Consider the following 19,737-nt stretch of genomic DNA (forward strand, 5'->3'; position numbering starts at 1 on the left):
CTCATGCCCAGAAAACCCGCTAGACCACTAGGTAAGGCTTAAAGGGGGGTCTAAGAGGGCTTAAAAAAAGCCCCAAAAATGAAAATGGATCAAAAAAAAAAAAAATCGCGAATAACTGAGTCCGCGGATGCTGAAACCACGGATCGGAGGGAGAAGTGTAGTTGTTTTCCTGACGACCCCTAACCAGTCAGGTTTTCAGGATATCCACGACAAAATATGCATCAGAAAGACTGTCAAGCACCAGAGGGTAGGCAATGCACGCCAATCTCTCTCATGCATATTCATTATGGATATCCTGAAAAAAACCTGACCGACTACAGGATAGTCCAAAATGGCTTGAATAACACTAAGCCCTCTTATCTAGTCATTCTGAGAAGTGTCACTTGCCTCCTCGCCTGTCTGCAGCAGGAAGAGACATGCGTTTCTTCAAAGAAGATCCAAACACAAACTCCGTTTGCTCGGGTGGTTTTAATCCAGTCCTATTTTCTCCCCCTCACCCAATAACTTTTGCAACTGATACAGCCGGGATGGAAATCTGAAAGTCCAGCAAGGTGATCAGGAAAAAACCATAAGAGACACACCCTTTGGCATAGCCAGGGTGAGAGGAGTCCGGAGCAGTGGCGCCTCTCCCCCCCCATATCTCTTTAACATTTGCAGCACAAGCAGCAACCCAACCTGCTGCTCGTGCCAGCATCGGCTTCCTCCAATGTAACTTCCTAGGCGCGGGTCCAGGAAGTGATGTCAGAAGAGCCAACACTGGTGCGAGCAGCAGGTCGGGGTTGCTGCTCGCACCATGAATATTAAAAAGGTGCGGGGGAAGGGAAGCAGTGTGCGTGGTGGGGACAGAGGGTGCTGGTGCCCCCACCAAGATGGCGCCACTGGAAACAGTTCAGCACAAACATGAAAGAGAAGGTCATGGAGTAGCCAGTCTGGAAGCTGCCCAATGCAGCAGGTTACAGGCCACAGGAGATAGGATGGATGCATAGGAAAAAAAAAAAAACACCTCTCACTAGTTTTGGCGATTGTTTAGATTATTACAGAACTTGGTGGTAAGACGGAGGCTGGGTATTAGATTAAGTATAGATGAGAATCAAAGAAGGACAAAAAATTACTATGATAAGGAGTAATCTCGTACCAGCAGTCACAAGCTGGCTGTCACTGGGAATACATCCTAGGCCATGTGGAGATGACTAATTGGTTGGACTGGATGGGCTGATTCCTCTTTATCTGCCATCAACCTCTATGTATTACCACAATTATGAGATATCTTTAAGCTAGGAAAACATAGGCAGAAGCATCCAGGGAGATTGTGGGGGCCAAATGGTCCTTATCTGCTGACCACCATAACCCTATTTTGTCCATCTTGCATTTATAAGAACAAAGCTTGGGAACCAATGGCTTAACAGCAGTCTAGAAACACAGTCCATGTCAGCCTTGCTTGGGGGTGAGAACAGAATTTACCCCTATATACTGATGGGTGCTGGACACATGGATTTTCTGTAAGTTCTGTCTCCACTTAGCCTCTGCCAATTAATGTTGAGATAGAGGGTGAGGTTTTAGACAAGCATCTACTAGGAACTGGACTTTCACTAGCAATATAGTCCACACAGGCCACTAGACCATGGAAGAACATTTAACGAGAAGCAGCATTTAGATCTGTGTGAGGTATAATGTGAAGTTATCTGTAGACTCTGCTTAAATTTCCAGAACAGGATAAGGACCTAGTAAATGTGGACTAACCTTTAGCCAATTGGATTGCTCAATTTTCTGGTGGTGAGGCAAGGGTGGAGATGGATTATTGAGGAGACCCATCTCTCACTCTTTGGTAAATTCTGAGTAATATTTGGTTCATGGTCAAAACAAGATTAAACAGTACCAATGCTCATAGCCTCCTCCCTCCCCTCTCTTCCACTGTCCTTCATTTATCAAAGTTCTTTGAAAGCTTTTCAACCCGCTTCTGGTTTTGTTGCAATTTCGCCACCTGCCTCTCCAGGTTCCACAGCTTGTTTTCCACATGGGCATCGTAGCGAGGACCCCCCGAACCCAACCGCCCAAGTAAGGCGTAGAGGCCAACTAAGCCCAGCAGGAACAGGACCCGGAGATTGGTTTCTGGGACCATCATGAGGATGTAGAAGAATGCTAGCAGGAAGACAGAGACCTTCATCAGCCAGAAGGTCCGGTACACCAAGGAGAGGGCCAATCCCAGCACAAAGGACACAATCCAGTAGCCAATCAGAGCAGCCAGTGCCCAGAGAAGGATGTACTGCACCTGGCTTGGGGATAGTTCCAGAAAACTTGTCAAATGCTCACCTAAGAAAATTTAAAAAAGAGAAAAGCCACTAGTACAGAATGAAACAAAAGCAGGAGTTGCTGAATCCAGACTATTAGCGTCAAAATGCCATTTATTTTTTTTATTCAGTTTGGTTACTGGCACATGTAATCCAGGCTCAAGGTGAAGAGCAAATGCTTGAAATTAAAATCCAGCACAGTATTGACAATACAAACAACCTAGGGCTCCTTTTACGAAGCCGCATTAGCAGCTTTACGCGCGCTAATGTGCCAGCCGCGCTAGCCGCTACCGCCTCCTCTTGAGCAGGCGGTAGTTTTTCAGCTAGCGCGGGGGTTAGTGCGTGATATAAAGTCGCCGTGCGATAAAGCCGCTAACGCGGCTTCATAAAAGGAGCCCCAAAATTATATTATCAAAAGACAAATAATTTACGTAAAAGATTAAACAGTATGCTCAATAAAAAGGACGTTAGATTTTCAAAACAGACTAAGAATGCTCCAGTAATATCAAGTCCTTAGGAAGTCACTTCTGAAAATAGGGACCCATAAAAGAAAAGGGAAAGGGAGGGGACTTGGGGCTCCTTTTACGAAGCCGCGTTAGCGGCTTTATCGCACGGCGACTTTTTATCACCCCCCGCGCTAGCCGAAAAACTACCACCTGCTCAAGAGGAGGCGGTAGCAGCTAGCGCGGCTGGCACATTAGCGCAATTACACATGTAGAGCCCCTAACGCGGCTTCGTAAAAGGAGCCCTTGATATACCACCTTTCTGTGATATAAAATCAAAGCATTTTATATAAATATATATAAAACCAGCACCTAAAAGATTGCTGAGCAATGTATAGTACTAGGTGGAACTTCTTACTCATTAAGCCCCACAATTAAGACCCTAGGGATTATTATAGATCAAGACCTATCGATGAAAGAACATACTAATCATCTGGTTGGGAAATGTTTCTATACACTTTGGAAGTTACGAACTATAAGATCCTATTTTGATTCTTTCCATTTCAGACTCTTGGTACAGTCTTTGATTCTTAGTTCGCTTGACCACTGCAATATTGTCTGCAGGTCTCCAGAGAGAGATCTTCATAGAATGCGGCTGGTCCAGAATACAGCAATAAGGTTACACTTCCTCCTCCATATTCGCGGTTTCCGTATCTATGGTTTCGATTATTTACGATTTTCATTTTTCGGGCTATTTTAAGCCCTGTGAGCCCCTCCCCTTAAGCCTTACCTGATGGTCTAGCGGGTTTTTGGGCAGGAGCTATCTTCCCACGTTCCTGCCCTGTGCAGATCGCTCACAGGAAATGGATGCCTTGAGCTCCCGTCATAGTCTCGAGAGAGTGTAGGAAAAAGATAAAAATTTCCTTCCTCTGTGCTCATTCTCCGCCTGATCCAGTGGGGGAACATGCATTAATCCTAACACTTACCCTGAACTCCAAGCACTGTGAGCAGCTGGTGGATGAAACCCGAGAGCGTCGTCAGACCTGCAGAGATGCCTGAGCAGAGCATCCAGACGAGATTGGAGAGAGCCTGTAAGGGAAAACAAAGTGGGAAGGAGGAAAGTGAGAGAGTATATGTTTATGGGACGCAGGGCAGTTTGGTGATCTTTCTGCAGTTGTTTGAAGTTTAGGCTTGTTGCGCTGCATTCGATGCATATTCATAGAAGAAATAATACACGTTCATCGATGGTGATATATCAGAATTAGCTGACTCTTGAAAAGGCATGAAGTGCTGAAACCCTGATCGTGTTGAGACCAGGCTAAATATAGATTTAATAAAGACTATCCTTGCTGAACCCCATCCTAGTTATTGACATCTCTTCCTCCTTCCGGAGTCTGTTGTAGGGGAAAACACCCTCCAGGGTTTCAAGACTAAGCTGGACAAGTTCCTGCTAAACTGGGACGTACACAGGTGAGACTGGACTCATTTTAAAGTACTGGTCTTTGACCCGGGGGCCGCCGCGTGAGCGGACTATTGGGCATGATGGCCCACTGGTCTGACCCAGCAGCGGCAATTCTTATGTTGTTATTTGGATTTTCACTACCCTCAGAGGTACTTATCGGATCTTTCCTTTGTGCACATAAAATGGACAAGGAAGGAGATTTTCTGCAAGGAATGTTAGAGGAGCAGTAGCATTTACAAATGCAGGAACAGAGGCAAGACGCAGCTGGCTAAGGAGAGAGGAGCTGCCGAGTAGTCGGGCAGGAAGGCCTAGGAAACCCAGTCTCCTGGTGAGGCATATATGTGGCATGTTCCTGCTGAAGCATTTTACGGTTGCCAACTGGCTCCAGATTCTACCTCAGTGCAAGCAGACACTTGTACACTTACCCCTCTTTATTCGTGGTTTTGCGGTCTCAGTTATTTACGGTTTTTCAATCGAAGGCCCCGCCCCCATATTTACATTACAGGAAATCGCTGCTCCCGGCATTGCACTGAGAAAAATCGATCCTCCCAGCTGCACTTTCTTCCCTGGAACAGGTCAGGTTATTCGCGGTTTTGAGCCTTTTTTACAGAAAAACCGCGAATAACATGCGAAAAGTTATTCGCTGCCTTGCCGTTCCCCTATCACCACGAATGCGGAAGGGGAAGTGTAGTTCTGATTTCCAAACTGAATTCCTTAAGAAAAGAAAAGCTACAAGCTCCTCCGTGCAATGAGGTAAAACCTGGACTGGATCAGCCCTGTTGGGCAAATCTGGAGCCAGTTGGCAACCCAATTTCTGGTGCTTCATAAAGGACTGATGCTTGTTATACATTTTATAAGCATATGCTGTTAAGGAAGAAATTACATGACAGAGTCACAATATCTCATAATCCCTTCTTATAGGTAGCTATTATCTCACACATGGAAGTGGTTTTATGCTTACTGAAGTTATTTGCTCAGTTAGCTCTTCTCCCAGCAGCCCCTCCAATGTCTGTCTCACTGTGTGGGCCCCCTGAGACAGGACGTCTCCGGGCCTCTCAGCCTCTTTCTTCTGCGCTGACGCTGCAGGGATGTGGAAGATGGCACAGCTAAGTATGGCGGCAGCGATCACTCGGAGTAGGAACCGAGAGCCGGAGGGAAAGCACATCCGTGTCATCTTCACGACAGTCTCAACCTTGGGGGAATAATGCAGAGAAATCTATGGAGAGAAGGGAAAAAATAAAAGCATATCCTTAGAGAAAAATGACAGGAAGAAATGGGGTGGACATAATTGCTATAATTCCTTAGCTACAAGTAGGAGAGCTAAGTACATGCGTGCTCATTTTACTGTGTGCATCTACCTTTAAATTATCCTTTAAGTTAGAAATTCCCTAACCCCTATTTGTCTGTATTAATTAGATTGTAAGCTCTGTTGAACAAGCACTGTCTCTTACATGTTTAATGACAAGGAGTGGTATTAGTAATGGGTTCCATTCTCCTCTCTCAATAATGGCAGAGAATGCCACTACTCCTTACAGATAGGAAATTCCCATTCTAAGGATGATTTTGGTTTTTTCCCTTAAATGTTTTCTTTTTCTTTGCATATTGTAGTTCTAGCCCTTCTTTCCCTCTTGTCTCTGTTTGTAAATTTTTTTTTTTTTTTTAGTCTTTTAAAGTTAGTATTTTCCCTAGTGTTATGTGTTTTTAAACTGTATTTTAGTTAATAGACGGTTTTAACATTTTTGTACACCGCCTGCCCTAGAAGGTTTGATTAGGCGGTATAAGGAATTTTAAATAAACTTTTATGACGGTGTGTTAACGTAAAAGTTCCGACACTCATAGGAATTCTATGAGTGTTGCACCTTTTACCACAGGGTATTGACATTCTGTGAATAAATGTATGTGTGTGTGTGGGGGGGGGATTCCTGTGTTCTTTAAATCTGGGCTACAAATACATTATCATTAACCATTAGAGACATTGGACAGACTTGTACGGCTTGTGTCCCATATGGGATGATTTGGGTAAGATGGGCTGGGGAGGGCATCAACGGGAGCTCCACTAACTTGGAACATTACATGAGGACGTTACTGGCCAGACTTTACAGTAGATATCCTGCAAAGAACGGGATGGTTGGATAGGCTGGAGTGAGCTCAAATGACAACTTCAGCATTTGGAACCTAGGACAATACCAGCTGGACTTTAGTCTGTGGCCCAGAAATATCAAAGAAGAGACGAGTTAATTTCATCATGTATTTTTAATGAGAATAACTAATGGGCAGACTGGATTGACTGTTCAGGTCTTTATCTGCTGTCATTTGCTATGTTACTATGTTAGAGACAAATTTTCCCTATAGGATGGAGCCAGCTAGTGACCACAGGCAGTAACCCAAGTTGAGGCAGTCTTAAAAGTGACCACTGACGCCTTACTGGGTCAAACCAATGGTCTATCAAGCTCAGTAGCCCGTCCTCATGGTGGCCAATCCAGGTCACTAGTACCCGGCAAAAAACCCAAAGAGTAGCAACATTCCATGCAACCGATCCAGGGCAAGCAGTGGCTTCCCTCTTGCTCTGACCTTCCTAGGATTCCAACTGAATTGGCCTGTTTCCCTATAGAAAAGGAAAGGAAGGGCCTTTGAGGGCACACGAAAAGAGTGTCAGCCAAAGGTCATTGGGTGCTCTGTTACCGAGATCAGATGAATTGTCCAAATGTTATGTAAGGAGGGGAGAAGCACTTGTAGGGAAGAAAAGATACACAATTATGATAGCTTACTACACTGATTGCCCTGTCCAAAAATAAAGGGAGAGGGATTGCGACTTGTTTACTGCCTTTTTGTAGTTTTACGACCACACTCAAAGCAGGTACTTCAAGCATTTTCCCTATCTGTTCTGGTGGGCTAACAATCTATCTAATGTAACTGGGGCAAAGGGAGGATTAGGTGACTTTCCCAGGGTCACACAAGGTTTGAACCCACAACCTCAGGGTGCTGAGGCTGTAGCTCTAACCACTTCACCATACTCTCCTCCAAAAATAAAACCCTGAAACAAAAGGAATGTATCAGAGATACCTCCTCAGTAGGGTTACCAAATGTCTAGATTTCTCTGGACATGTCCTCCTTTTAGAGGACCTGTCTGGGGGGTCCAGACGGCTTTTCAAAACCCAGCACTTTGTTCGTGTTTTGAAAAGCTTTCCGTCAAAATCGCATTGGGAAGGGGCATCTGCAATGCGGTGATGTCACGCATGCGCAGATACCATTTGGGGACGGGGCTAGGGGGCGGAATGTGGCGTGACACGGGTGGAACTGGGCGGGCCTGGGGGTGTGGCCATGGGTCCAGATTTTCCTTCTGGAAAATCTGGTAACCCTACTCCTCAGTTAAGGTGTATTTGGGTCATCTGTTTATCACGATGAACAATGACACCTCTATGATCCAGCAAATAATCATATAGCTGATGATATAATTTTTCTGCACTGGTTATCATTTGTGCCAATCAATTATGTCATCAGCGTGGGACAAAATCTGATTTTTTTTTTTGCAGAGGTCTAACGGTTCAGTTTCATTATAAGAACATAAAACATGCCTAAGTGGGTAATTCTACAAAGTAGATTCTATTGTTTATGCATCGATTACATGTGTAAATCTAGGTACACCAGAACCCCCTTTTGGAGAGTGAGCCCTCCAAAACTCCCCCAAAACCTACTGGACCCATCTGACTACCGCCCGAACAGCCCTTATGGCTGCAGGTGTCACCTATATGGCAGTAAAGTAGGCTTTGGGGGAATTTTGGTGGCCTCACTTTCCACCATAAATAGAGTGGGTAGGATGGGATATAGGCCTGGATCCCCCTCTCTACGGTTCACTATACCACCCAAAAAGTTATTTACCCAAAGTGGCTAAAGAATTACTATATCAAATTACTATATCAATACCACTTTTCGTAGAGAGTGCATCCAGAATGTTCTATGATGTAACTCTATTCACAATATCTTATATCTAATGCACTCAGGAAAAGGCCTCAGAATTGGAGCCTACGCACAGTCCTATCACAGACTGAACCATCAGCGTAGTGTTTTCTGCTCCTTGCTCCAGTCATCGGCCAGAAAAACCTGAGATTATATTTTTATAATTTTTAAAATAATTTTTTGTAATTTTTTAAATAGTTTTAAATAGTTTAAATAATTTTAAATAGTAAACTTTTTAAGACTTAAACTCATATCTATGGATGTATCTCTTCCTCGGTTTAGAAAAATAATTGACAGCTAAGCACTTATCTCAATATTGCCATTGCCATTGCTATGTATACTGTCGTATGCTGCCTTGTATGCTGCCAGTCTACTGCCGACGCGGCCAGCGTTTCGTGGGAATAACTTTCAATCCACTGCTTCAGGGCCAGAGGCAGAAACATCCAAGCATCTCACTATACCACCCACCAGGCTACTCCAGACATCTGCTTACTGCTCTACTAGGATTTCCCATATTATCTGCAGCTGTCATAGAGGCTGGTATGTACTGTTTCGTTCACATCTTCGGAGGGTAAGAGGAGGGTCAGTGACCACTGGGGGAGTGTGTGTGTGTGGGTTATACCTTCATGTATCCAGTAGTCATCTGGTCAGTTTGGGTTAGTATTACCAGATGTCTGTGAAAACCCAGACATGTCCTCTTATTAGACTGTCCGGGGTGCTTGGGTGGATTTCCCTTTGGAAAGCTTGTTTAAATCTTTATTGATTTTCAAACTTTGATAGTGCAATACAATTGGTAAATCATAAATACTGCATAGAACGCACTAATAACTATACAATTATTAAACTAAACTAAACCTTAGGTTTGTATACCGCATCTTCTCCACAATCGTAGAGCTCGGCAATTATTACATTAAACAGTCGGGTTTTTGGCCAACTAAAATGTCTTTAATTTCAGAAAGCCTGTATGATTGGGCATAAATGAATTATGCAATTTGGGTTGCAGAAAGAATCTCCAAGTTTTTGGCATTGGAGGAATCAATTACATCGCTTATTTTTATTTGAGAGTTGGGAGGTTCGAGGTTCACCTAAAAAAACTCGTCTTTTTATGGAGGTTTGGGATCCTTATATTCAGAATCTTTCACCAACAATACGAAGTTTGGTTATCAATGATTTATTATGAAAATTAGGTTTACTAATTACATTCTAGTTATTTATTTTATTAGTTCTTTATTTTTGTCAACTTTCGTCCAGGGTGAGGGATTTCATTTAGAGGAAGATAGTGGGTAGGAAATGGAATTAAGGGGGGGTGTAGATAAGATTGAATTAATTGATATGGAAATTAAATTTGAAAGAATGATTTAAATTTGTATGAAATATTATTGTGATTCTTATTGTATTGAATGTATTTTTGTATTATCCTATTGTACTGATTATTTGATTCTTTCAATAAAAATTGTTATACATAAACAGTCATTTACTCCCATCCTCATCTTAATTATTAATACAATAATACGTATGATGTGATTTCAATATTATAATTAAATAATTTAACTCCTCAAAGTACATTTCTCTCCCCCCACCCATCCTCCCTGGATGTGTAAAGAAATCTAATGAAAAGGGAAGAAACATGACCATTACTGTATGAAAGAATGATAGCGGAACATTTGGGGACTTGTAAGTCCTTTAATGACGTATGGAGTCCATTGACTACTTTTGTTGCCCTTTGGAAAGCTTGAGCTCAGGGCCACATCTGAGGGGGGAGGGGGGGCCTTTAAGCATGCGATGCAAAAACATCACACGCATCTGCGCATGCTCAAAGGCCCTCCAGACGTATCCCCAAGCTCAGGTGACTGGGGGTGGAACAGGGCCGGGCTGGGGGCAGAACAAAGCATGACTGAGGGTGGGGAGGGGGGCCACGAGTCCTCTTTTTATACTTTAAAAATCTGGTAACCCTAGTTTGGCTACCTTTTTGGCCCTTAAGTGCTTTTAAAACCGGTCTAACTCCGAACGTCTAAATGACACCCTGGACATCTTCAAAAAGGTTTCATTATCCTGGCAAGACATCCAAGTCCTAACACCGCCCTAATCCCGCCCAAAACATGCCTTTAACAAACCCCCTTAAGATTTAGACGCGTTTTTCTTTCATTGCGTTTGTTTACTCACATTACGCTAGGCGGCAGGAACCTTGTGAGCCTTTCCGCAGTTTGGTTTGATTTTATGTCAATTGGCGCCATCTACTGGGCTACTTTGACACCCCTGAGGAAGGCCGTTGTGGCTGAAACACAGACTGTGTTGGGGTCCAGTATATGCTCTATTACCAAGGACTTTACATGCCTGCCACGTTTTGTTTTATTTATGGGTATACTTGTGCAAGACAGATTGTCCAAGTGCCGATAATCAAAACGTTTTTTTAGATGTATCCAGGGACTTTTTAGGCCTCTGAATCCCACTGTGCACCCAGAGCTGAAAAGGGCGTTTTTGGAGGAGTGGTTAGGGTGGGATGTGGGCCGACCTAGACTTAGTCATCCTGAAGGGATAATCGAAGGTTTGACGAGACTGCCTAGATGGAACTTATACATTGTGACTTAGACAATGTAAAAACACATATATAAGTGCCCAAAAGGTATCCAAAGTGATCAGATAACCACTGCAGAGACAAAGTAAAGACCTCCACACGCTCTCCCAGTGTTCACTGACCCCCTCACACCCCCACAAAGATTGGAATAAAAACCTATGTACCTGTCTCCAGAACATCAGCACCTAGTATAGGAAAGCCTATTAGAGCTGCACACAGGTGTCTTAAATAACCCGGTGGAGGGGAGCTAGTGAACCATAGAGAGGAAGACCCAGGCCCATAAACCACTCTAACCACTACATCAATGGTGGAAAATGTGAGCCCACCAAATCCCCCCAAACCCTACTCTATTGCCACATAGGTGCCACCTGCAGCCATAGGGGTTTTGAGGTTGTAGACAGGTGGGTATAGTGGGTTTTGGGGGGGCTTACCATGACCTATAAGGGAGTTGTGGCAAGATGTTTATGTAGCACCCTTTTTGTGAAGTTCACATTAGTGTCCTGTAATGTGCCCCACTGCTCTGTTGCCATGTCTGGGTGGTCAGCCCATCACAATGCTGACCCCTTCCACATCCAAAAGGTCTTGTTCTGGACGTTTCAGACTTGGACAAATTTTGGGTCAAGAATGTGGTAAAAAGATAGACATACTGGTGGTCTGGATGATCAATGGCCTGGAAGTCCAGATGATTTTTGAGAAAAAAAAAAATTCTAGATGTATTTTTCGAAAATGGACATTTTTCCCCTGCCGAGTTTGGACGTCTAGCGCCATGCATCCGAATCGGACTTAGACGTATTTTTGATCATGCCACTCTATGTATATTGGTATTAAACCCCTAATATGTGTCGAGTTAGGATAAAACTTGTTTTGAAAAACCTTGCACTGGAACTATGGCAAATTGTAACCTGTTAACTGTATACTATGTATGTTGGTATTAGATCCCTAGCATATGTCAAGTTAGGATAAAAACTTATCAAAATAACTTGCACTACAACTATAGCAAATTGTAATCTCCTTGGGGAGAACAGGATAGAAAATGAATTAAATAAATAAATAACGCCATCAGAAATGGTGTAGACTTCATGGAGTAGACTTTTTGTCATCGTTTTTTTTCTTTTCTTAATTTACCCTGCCAGGTTCTTGCCCTCCCTCCCTCCTTTAAAACCAGCTCCCCTATCTTGGAACCTTATCTTTAATTTGGGCTAGGGTTACCATATGGCTCCAGAAAAAGGAGGACGGATTGAGACATCCGGGTTTTACTTCCATTGAAAGCAATGGAAGTAAAACCCAGATGTCTCAATCCGTCCTCCTTTTTCTGGAGCTATATGGGGTAACCCTAATTTGGGCAGCCTAGCCTAGCAAGGCCAGCTCCTGGCACATCTCTCCAGTTGGCAGGCTTAGTTGGCTCATTGTCTTTTCCTGATGGGGGCAAGGAGCACATCACAGGCTGGCAGGGAGTGCATGGGGCAAGTGCCAGCATAGAAATTTTAATCACCTGTGTTTTTCCACTCCTGCTGCATCCAACGTATAAATATAAAGATAACAAACAGTTCAAGAGAGATCTCAGGAAGGGGACAGAAGCAACAAAAGGCATCTAAAATAGTGGTTCTTAAACCTGTCCTGAGGGACCCCCTATCCAATTGGGTTTTGAAGATATCTCTAAAGAATATGCATGAGGTAGATTTGCAACCCTGTCACCTCTATTATATGCAAATTTACCTCATGCATATTCAATAGAGATATCTTGAAAACCCGACTGGCTGGGGGTCCCCCAGGACAGATTTAAGAATCACTGATCTAAAATATTAATACAGCACATATAGCTGAAAAGACAGCAGCATGAATTCAAAGAGACTTAAGAGATGAGACTACTGGGGTGCTTGCCAGAATGAGAAAGGATAACAAATGCTCAAACACAGGAAATCAAACATATGCGGATAACACAGAGGCATTTTAAAGAGCTGTTTCACTATTCTCCAGTGTTTGCATTTCTCTGGGATAAGCCAGGTCAGTGATGAATCAATTCTTCCCCACGAGCCTAGGGAAGTCTCACAGCACAGCAGAGTGTGTCAACCGACGGAAAGAAACTGCTTTAAATAAGTCCTACTCATGCAATGCAGCAGACACGGCCTCTACGCCTAAGGACAAACTCCAAAATCTCTTTGGCAGGATATGCCCTCTCTGAGGCTCTGCTGATGGGAAAAACACTTGCTCTGTAAAGGGTGGGGCAGCAAGGAGGAGGAGCAGCCGTGCTAAGAACTGTCATTTCAGGAATATCCCAACTCTAGGGAGGGGAGGAGGGAATCCAAACAAAGGACGGAAGCAGACCCAATTACACACGTCTGTTTCTCATTGCAAAAAATAAACTGTTCCAACTGAATTGCTCTGCTGGAGAAATATAAATCCTTACTATCTCGTCACTGTAAAAGAGATGATAAAACCTCCTTGTGACCTCATTCCTCTTAAGGTCCCTGAAAGTCTCCTAGTAAGGAAAGCAACAAGTTTCTCTGAGCAGAGGTTGGAACTGAACCAGGCAGGGCACTCACGGATCTAGGAAATGAGCACAATCCCCTACTACAGGAGAGTGGAGGTGGTATAGCGAAACAGAGAACACACAGCCTCCAAGCTAGCACCCAAGGCACTCACTCACCCTGTTTCAGCACTTCACATGTGGTTCTCGCTTCGGGCTGAACTGAGCCCTATCCTGTGGAGGATACAGTTTCAAAGGCACTCCCTCTAGGAATCATGGGACTTGGAGTTCCAACCTACAGAATGAACCTGCATCACAGTTCTACCATGATTTAGAAAACATTTTCAAGAAATAATAAAGGTTTTAACATTCCTGATGGCAGGCATTATACTCTTGCAAGCAGTCACTACACAATATGGTGCTTCTTTTGAACTCAGATCAAAAATATGATCAGTAGTAAGATTATCAAAACACAAAATAAATTCAAACAATTATTAATTGTGGAAGGAAAAAGACCTCAGAATCCTTAACATGAAAAGCAGGTCAGTTCTCTATCAAAGGTCTAAAAAAAAACCTTCCCAAAACTATTTTAAACTATACATTTTATACAAAACTTATGTGAAAATATATATATCATTGTAGCAGGAAATGACAAATAGATGAACATAGCACTTATCTCATGCCTGACTGGGCCTCCCTTTCACTCCCAAGTCTGATTCTTCAGGGGTCCAGTGCTATACCATTCCTTCAAAAATAAATTTCAAAATTAAAAAAAAACAAATCATAATCTTGAAATATGTTACGTTTCATAGACTCGTGGAACACATCCATCCCATTAATGTTTGCTTAACCAAAATAGCGTAGCTGACATCAGATGCTATGCTATCACTTAATCTAAGCAGTAAAAAGATGCCACAACATATGGTGAATAAACCACTGAGATTAAAGCAAATATGCATATGTTTAAAACCCTTCTTTAAAATGCTAAGACATTCTAAAGATCCTAATGCGCTTCTCAATAATAAGCAATCCACTCAGTCGCTGAATTTAAACCATGAGGTTCTAAACAAATTCAGTTTGAAGATCTAGAAGGATTCTTTCCTCTTCAGTGGTAAAGACCGATCCCCGACCCTTTTCTTCTTTAGCATTGAAGAGGAAGGAATCATTCTGGATCTTCAAATTGCATTCTTTAGAACCTCCTGTTCATTTTAAAAGTACAGTATTACCATGTAACTTAATTTACGGCTCCTTTTACAAAGCCGCGCTAGCGGGGTTAATGCGCGACTTTTCATCATGCACTGGCTAAAAACTACCGCCTGCTCAAGAGGAGGCGGTAGCGGCTAGCGCGTCCGGTGGTTTAGCGTGCGCTATTACGGGCGTTAAACCGCTAGCGCGCCTTTGTAAAAGGAGCCCTTAGTGTCCTCGTGTCTTTATACTTTTAGGAAGCATAAAAATCAATCCACTTTTACTTGTTTTATACCACTCAGGATTTTGTAAACTTACCATGCCATCCAATTTCGTATAGCCTGCAAATCTCGACAAGGATTCATTGCAGCTTTCAATAAGATTTCTAAATTTCTGGGACAATTACAGGAAGGGCTCCTTTTACGAAGGCTAGCCTGGCTTGCTAGGAGCAATTAACACACATTTACTTTTCACAGAAACAAAAACACTTTGTTTTATTGTTTGCCTCACAGAAAATAGAATGAATTTGGCTTACCTCAGCCAAGCATGTACAGGAACCAGTCTGTTTTCCCAAGGCCTGGCTCTGCCTATCTCTAGGGAAAACTTGAGAGTTCCTCTTTCTCCTTCAGGACCTCCCTAGAATAAACCCATCCAGGGTAGAAATAGCTCTCTCCTGTGAGTGAGTCTCGCCCCATGACTCAACACTGAGGTCCATAGCCCAGTGCATGCTGGGACCTGTAGTTCCACATTTGATTAGCACCTCCTCAGAAGTTCTCTTCTCTCTCAGGGACCTCTCTGAACTGACCCCCAGGCTCAAGCATATATACTCCTCCCTGCCTGAGGACTTCCCCTGTGACTCGACAGGAATGCTGGGCCCAGTGCATCCTGGGAGTTGTAGTTTCCTCACTACTGGGCTAGCGCTCTCTGCTCCCCAGTGATAGAATAACATCATTACTGAGAGAGAATCCCCGACTGAATGATCATGAGAAATACAAAGAGAAGAGATAAGTCCTTAACATTTTTCTGAAATAGTAGTAGGAAGAGATCCGATGCAGGTACAATAGTAGGTTATTCCAGGTTTTGGGACCCTGAAAGGTAGTCTTGAATAGCTTTTTTCAGTGAACTTATTGGGGAGCAGGAAAGGTCAGCTTAAAATGCTGTGTTGTTCTGGAGTTATAGAATGAACCTGTAACCTTGATATCAGATATTAGTCCCTTCAGTCATATCTCCCCTCATCTATCTCTTTTTCAAGCTGAAGAACCTCTTTAGTCTTTTCTCATTATGAAAGGAGTTCCATCCACTTTATCATTTTGGTCACCCTTCTTTGAACCTTTTCTAATTCTGCTATATCTTTTTTTGAGATACATTGACGAGAACTGCATGCAATACTCAAAGTGAGGTTTCACAATGGAGTGATACAGAGGCATTATAATATTCTTGGTTTTATTTATCATCCCTTTCCTAATAATTGCTAACATACTGTTTACATTTTTGTCTGCCGACAGACATGGGGGCAGAAGATTTTAGCACATTGTATATGATTACATCTAGATCTTTTTCATGGGTGCTGATTCTTAAGGTAGATACTAACATCGGGTCTAGGATGATTCAGTACAGCTGATTCAGAATGGCTATTTCATCGAAGCTGTTTCATCGTTGAATTGGCCACGATGAATTGTTCAGCCTCTTATGGGGGAGCTATACCCCCCAAAGTAGGAACAACACCCCCCCAACTCCCCATGCGCCTGACCTCTTTTGGAGGGCTATGCCCCCCACATCCCCCTCCCACAAGAAGGAGCAACCCCATACACCCCAAAAAAGTATCCCTCCACATTCCCCCAAGGTAGGAGCACCTCTTGCATCTCCCCAAGGTAGAAGTGCCCTCCCCCAGTATGCATACTTGTTGAAAAGTCCGCCGGTGCATGCAGCATCTTTGACTCCCTGCTCAAGCCGGCCTTGCTCCTTTCTGACATCACATTCTAGTCCCACAACTAGAAGGGATATAAGAAGGGAGCCAAGGCTGACCAAGCAGGGGGGTGGAAAATGTGCTGGTGAACTTTTGAAGAGGTATGCAGGGGGGAGGCAGAGAAGAGAGGCACTGTTGGAGAAGGTAGAAAGGAGATGAGGCATCAGCAGGAGGGGAGCAGGAGGTGGGGGGTGCAGAGAGGAGGAGAGGCACGATTCATCACAGAGAGGACAATTCATCACAGCTTTTTACCTTGCTAGATAAAAATTGAGAAAATTATTTTTACTTCTTTAAAGAAAAATCTTGGCAGAGAGATAGGTAGATTGGTGAAAAGATATATGAATTTATGAAAGATGATCATTTTAAGGTGTTTATACTTCCTAGCCATGATATTGTGGTATCTTGCTACATTTTACAGTCTATTTTGACTTGAGTTTGTAATAGATTACAGTTTGGATAGATTACAGGAGATTATAATTCCAAAGTATCTGAAAGATAGCATGGTTTGGAATAGGGTCTCTCTGGTTTTACCACAATCAATGCCACAAGGCAGTATCACAGATTTTATGAAATTTACTGTGTAACCAGACATTTGTCCATATTCCTTTATGTTTAAATGTTTTTTTATTAAAGTTTTGTAAAAACAAAGTAACAAACCCCAAAAAGTTTACAATGCAGAGCAAACAGCTAGCACATAAATCCCCCCCACCCCCCGAAGACATATCCTCAATCCCGCTAAGTAAAAAAATAAATCTCTGTATCAAATATCTCAGATATTCAAAATTCTACTATGTGCATGTGTAACGTGACCATTTATTTTTTTTCATCAAAACGAGACATCTATTAATTTACAGTCCCGTCCCCAATCCCACCCTAGCCCCACCCCCAATTTCTTCCATTCATTTTTCATGTACACACACTATCTTATTAATTCATAATGGTAAACATAAAATTTTTTAAAAAACACAAAGCACACTGTACACAGAGAAAATGTTAATTATTATTTACGAGTTTCGGGTTATTTTCAAAGATTTCAAGGCAATATTCAATGTCACCTCAGTAACTATAGAAAAATAGACAAATATAGTGCAAAATATAGACAGCTGATATAAATTTTCAAAATGGACACATTTTGATCACTAAATTGAAAATAAAATAATTTTTCATACCTTTGTTGTCTGGTGATTTCATGAGACTCTGGTTGCATATCATTCCAACTGTGCGTCCAATATTTATTTATTTCTTTCGCATCCAACATTTCTTTCACAATCCAGCCCCATTCCCTTTGGGTCCAAGTCTCTCTCTCTTTTTCCTCTGTTACCTTCCCCAGATCTAGTGTCAGTTCCCCTTTGTACCTTTGTTCCAGGTCTCCCTCTCTCTACTTCCTCTGTTATGATCTTATCTCCCTGTCTAAACCTCCCATAGTCCTTCATCTGCCTCCTGTCTTTCCCCTTTGGTCCAGGCCTTTCTCTCTAGCCTTTCAAATCTTCTTACAACCCCCCCTTTCTTGCCTTCCTCCCTCCCTCATTTCCTATGTTCCCTTCACTGCCTTCCTGCCTTTGTCCCACCCCCTCCCCTGAAGCCAGCCAGCCTACCTCGCTCCCTCCCTGCCGTGCCGAAGCCAGACAGCCAGTCTGCCTGCCTGCCTGCCTCCCTCACTCCCTTCGGAGCCTGGCCTACCTCCGATTCTTCTGCTCCCCCCACCCGGTCCACTGCCGCAGCCCGCTGCTGCTTCCCACTCGCCGCCACCACAACAACCGCAAGAAAGAAAGGTCCAGGCACCAGCCCAGAAGCCTTCTCCCCGATGTCAATTCTGATGTCAGAGAGGAAGTTCCAGGCCAGCCAGGCAGCGATTGACATTGGGGAGAAAGCTTCTGGGCCGGCGCCTGGACCTTCCTTTCTTGCAGTTGTTGCTGCGGCGTGCGGGGAAGTAGGGAGAGAGCCCATTCTCCTGTGATCGCCTGTCCCATTGTCCCCACACAGCTTCAGGACGCCGTCTCTGAAAACAAGACATTTTGGCGTCCCGAAGCTGTGTGTTGGGACAACAGGACAGGAGATCTAAAAAAGGGACAATCCCGTTCAAAACGGGATGTATGGTCACCTTATGCATGTGGTGTAAGATCAAACTAAAATGGTTCCCAAACAGCACAAAATCGTCATCCCTTAGCAGTCAAGTTCTTGTAGTCTACAACATTCCAAAGATGCTTGAATGATCAATAAAGATCGCTATTGGGCCACCGAAAGTGCCTCAGGTGTCATCCAGGCTAAAAGGATAGCTTTCTTTCCCATCAAGATTGCTCATTCCAGAAAAACTGTATTACTTCTTGGCTGAGTATAAGCTCTCATAGTACATCCAAATAACATTTGTGGGTTAGGGGTCAAACTCCGGGGCCAGATAGATGAAATATAGCAACCCAAAGACCTCCATTAACAAACACCAATGGACAAGACCAGAACTGGTGGCCCAACGAGGCACGCTAAATTGCTCTAGAGAAGCAGTTTTCAGGGCATGACGTCGGCAGCAGGTTTACCTCGCTGCTGCAGCCTGTCGGCCCAAAGATTATGTTTCAGCGGAGCCAGAGGTAGGTGGGGAACAGGAAAGAAAACCCGGACAAAGGTGAAAGCCTCTATAATGAGGACATGTCCGGGTAAATCCGGATGTCTGGTAATCCTAACCAGAGAGGGTAATAATTTAGACCAGGGAGTTGTTAATTTTTTTATCTATCTCTTTAAGTGCCTTATACGTATTTTTTTGGGTTAGGATTAGTAGAAGGTGGAAGGAAATAATATTGGGAATATATTTAATATGTATAATATTTGGGGGACTATTGTCATTTTTAATGAATCCAATCTTCTTAGGGTTCCTAGACGTCTGGGAAAACCTGGTCATGTTCTCTTTTTAGGACTGTCTGAGTGTAGGAAAAAGAGATTATTTCTATAAATTTTTAACTAAAAAACTTTGTGGTCAGGATAAATATAGTAAGCAAATAATTTGAATCCTCTATCATGCTTTTTTTTACTTAATTTATTACTTTGGCATCACACATACAAATTGTCATGCTAATAAAACTTACTACTGTACACATAAATAAATTAAAAAAGTTCTACTTCTGACCCGCCCCTTAACTAACGTCATATCCAGCTGACACTATGGTATTATGGGAAAGTCACACATTAGACAAGAAAGAACTGGAAATAATGGGAGAACATTCTTACCCAAGTGTTTTCTTTGACATCCAACACGACGGAGCTACTCATTCCACTTACGGAACAAATTCAATAAAAAAAAATTATCACAAAAATTCTTCCTGTCGCTTCTGCGTCATAGGTCAAAGGCGGAGCTGAAACAGGGTTGAACTAACCCAGGAAGCATCTCAAGCAGGACAGGAAGTAC

The 19,737-nt window shown here is 43.1% G+C and overlaps 1 protein-coding gene across 1 annotated transcript; it reads right to left on the reverse strand.

The window, feature by feature from the left end:
- Positions 1 to 750: 750 nt before the first annotated feature.
- Positions 751 to 19,703, reverse strand: TMEM109 (transmembrane protein 109). The gene is made up of 5 exons (XM_033920085.1): positions 19,560 to 19,703; positions 13,373 to 13,937; positions 5,155 to 5,409; positions 3,718 to 3,820; positions 751 to 2,310 (listed from the first exon to the last, which is right to left on the reverse strand). The coding sequence occupies exons 3-5, from the start codon at positions 5,365 to 5,367 to the stop codon at positions 1,919 to 1,921; spliced, it is 708 nt and encodes a 235-aa protein (XP_033775976.1). The 5' UTR covers positions 5,368 to 5,409; positions 13,373 to 13,937; positions 19,560 to 19,703; the 3' UTR covers positions 751 to 1,918.
- Positions 19,704 to 19,737: the final 34 nt, after the last annotated feature.

The sequence above is a fragment of the Geotrypetes seraphini genome, chromosome 14 (assembly GCF_902459505.1).
Source record: "Geotrypetes seraphini chromosome 14, aGeoSer1.1, whole genome shotgun sequence".
Lineage (NCBI taxonomy): Eukaryota > Metazoa > Chordata > Amphibia > Gymnophiona > Dermophiidae > Geotrypetes > Geotrypetes seraphini.

Excerpts from the sequence above, each read along its gene's own strand:
- TMEM109 (XM_033920085.1), bottom strand. The coding sequence starts at position 5,367 with ATGACACGGATGTGCTTTCCCTCCGGCTCTCGGTTCCTACTCCGAGTG. Across the intron at positions 3,821-5,154 it reads TAACTGAGCAAATAACTTCA|GCTCTCTCCAATCTCGTCTG; the intron begins GTAAGCATAAAA and ends TTTCCCTTACAG. Across the intron at positions 2,311-3,717 it reads CACAGTGCTTGGAGTTCAGG|GTGAGCATTTGACAAGTTTT; the intron begins GTAAGTGTTAGG and ends AAATTTTCTTAG.